At 68.7% G+C, this 1,396-nt stretch overlaps 1 protein-coding gene across 1 annotated transcript in view; it reads right to left on the bottom strand.

The window, feature by feature from the left end:
• AATK (apoptosis associated tyrosine kinase) overlaps positions 1-1,396 on the bottom strand; it is a gene marked incomplete at both ends in the record, with an annotated part of 3,359 nt that continues 1,963 nt past the window's right edge. Inside the window, 3 exons of the mRNA XM_085311906.1 lie at positions 1-532; positions 859-1,008; positions 1,190-1,311. Coding sequence (XP_085168032.1) covers positions 1-532; positions 859-1,008; positions 1,190-1,311 — 804 coding nt within the window. The remainder of the gene's footprint in view (positions 533-858; positions 1,009-1,189; positions 1,312-1,396) is intronic.

The raw sequence follows: 1,396 nt of genomic DNA, 5'->3' as shown, positions 1-1,396 counted from the left end.
GCGGATGTAGTACTCGCTGCTGAGCGAGGGGCTGCGGGCGCCCAGGACGGGCACCACGCCGGGCGCCGGCGGCCCCGGGCAGCCCTGCCGCTCGCAGGCGTAGCAGGGCGGCGAGAGGCCCAGGCTCAGGCGTCCCRCCGAGGCGGCCGGGTAGTAGAGCTCGCGGTAGCGGGCGGCGCTGCCGGGGCTCAGGGCGCCCAGCGGCGCCTGGAAGTGCTCGGTCTTGGTGTGCTCCCACTTGTACTCGAAGTTGAGGCCGTGGCTGGTCTCCATGACGGTGAGGACGTCRTCGCCGTCGGCCGGGAAGCCGTCGGCCACGAACTGCTCCAGCAGCGGGAAGGAGGAGAGCTCGGCGCCGGCGTGGCTGGCGCCAGCGCCGCCGCCGTTGGGCTTCATGGAGTTCCAGCGCTTCTCGAACTCCTCCTCGGCCTCCGTGGCACCCTTGGCGCAGAGGTAGGAGAGCAGCAGGTGGACCTCCTCCGCCGTCGGGCGCTGCTCGGGCTGCAGCCAGCAGAACTGCATCACCTCGTACCTGCCGCGGCCGAGAGCGGGCGGTCAGTGGCGGCCGCTCGCCCGCACCGCTTGCCTGGTGCCCACGTGGGCCACGCATGGCCACCTGCAAGACCACCATGCACAGCCACCTGCAACACGCCCCATGCGTGGCCACCTGCAAATTCCCTGAGCACGGCCACCTGCAAGACACCCACGCGCGACCGCGTGCAAGACACCCACGCATGGCCACCTGCCAGACCCYGCTGTGCACGGCCACCTGCAAGACCCCCCCCCCCATGCAAGGCTTTGGCTTCTGACTCCAGCACGCATCCCAGCCACGGGGAGGACAGAAGACGGGCTCCTCACCAGCGGTCCGACAGCGACAGCTTCAGCTGGGGCTTGGGCAGCTTGAGCTGCTGCTCTTTGATGGCGTAGGCGAGCACTTGCCGGTCGGAGTAATGGTCGTAGGGCTGGCTGCCCAGCTCAAATAGCTCCCAGATGGTGACGCCCAGCGACCTGCACAGCAAGGAGCCCTTTGCATCCCCGTACCAGCCGGCGGCCTCAGGACCGCTCCACCGTGGTGCCTGCCCTTGTGCCTGCAGAGCCCACGTCCTTGCACCACTTAAGGTCTCCTGCAGCCCCTGGACCACCAGCCCACACTGCGTCCGGGCAGTGGACCCCCGTGCACCCCACTCACCAGACGTTGCTGGATTTGGTCTGGTCGACGATGAGCAGGTTGCCRTGGACCTCGTCGATGAGCTCGGGGGCAATCCAGCGCAGCGGCACCCACAGCTGGTCRGCCGTCACGAAGTAGTCGTCCTGCCAAGTATGCAGGGTCAGTACGAGAAGAGAACGTCAAACCTACACGTAAGGGACTGGCACGCCGCGGCGCCCCGGCCCCCCC

Source organism: Rhea americana, unplaced genomic scaffold, assembly GCF_003343005.1.
Source record: "Rhea americana isolate MKP2758 unplaced genomic scaffold, rheAme1 scaffold_351, whole genome shotgun sequence".
Taxonomy (NCBI): Eukaryota; Metazoa; Chordata; class Aves; order Rheiformes; family Rheidae; genus Rhea; species Rhea americana.
Note: the sequence above shows the minus strand (reverse complement) of the source record. Positions and strands in the feature narration are given on the sequence as shown.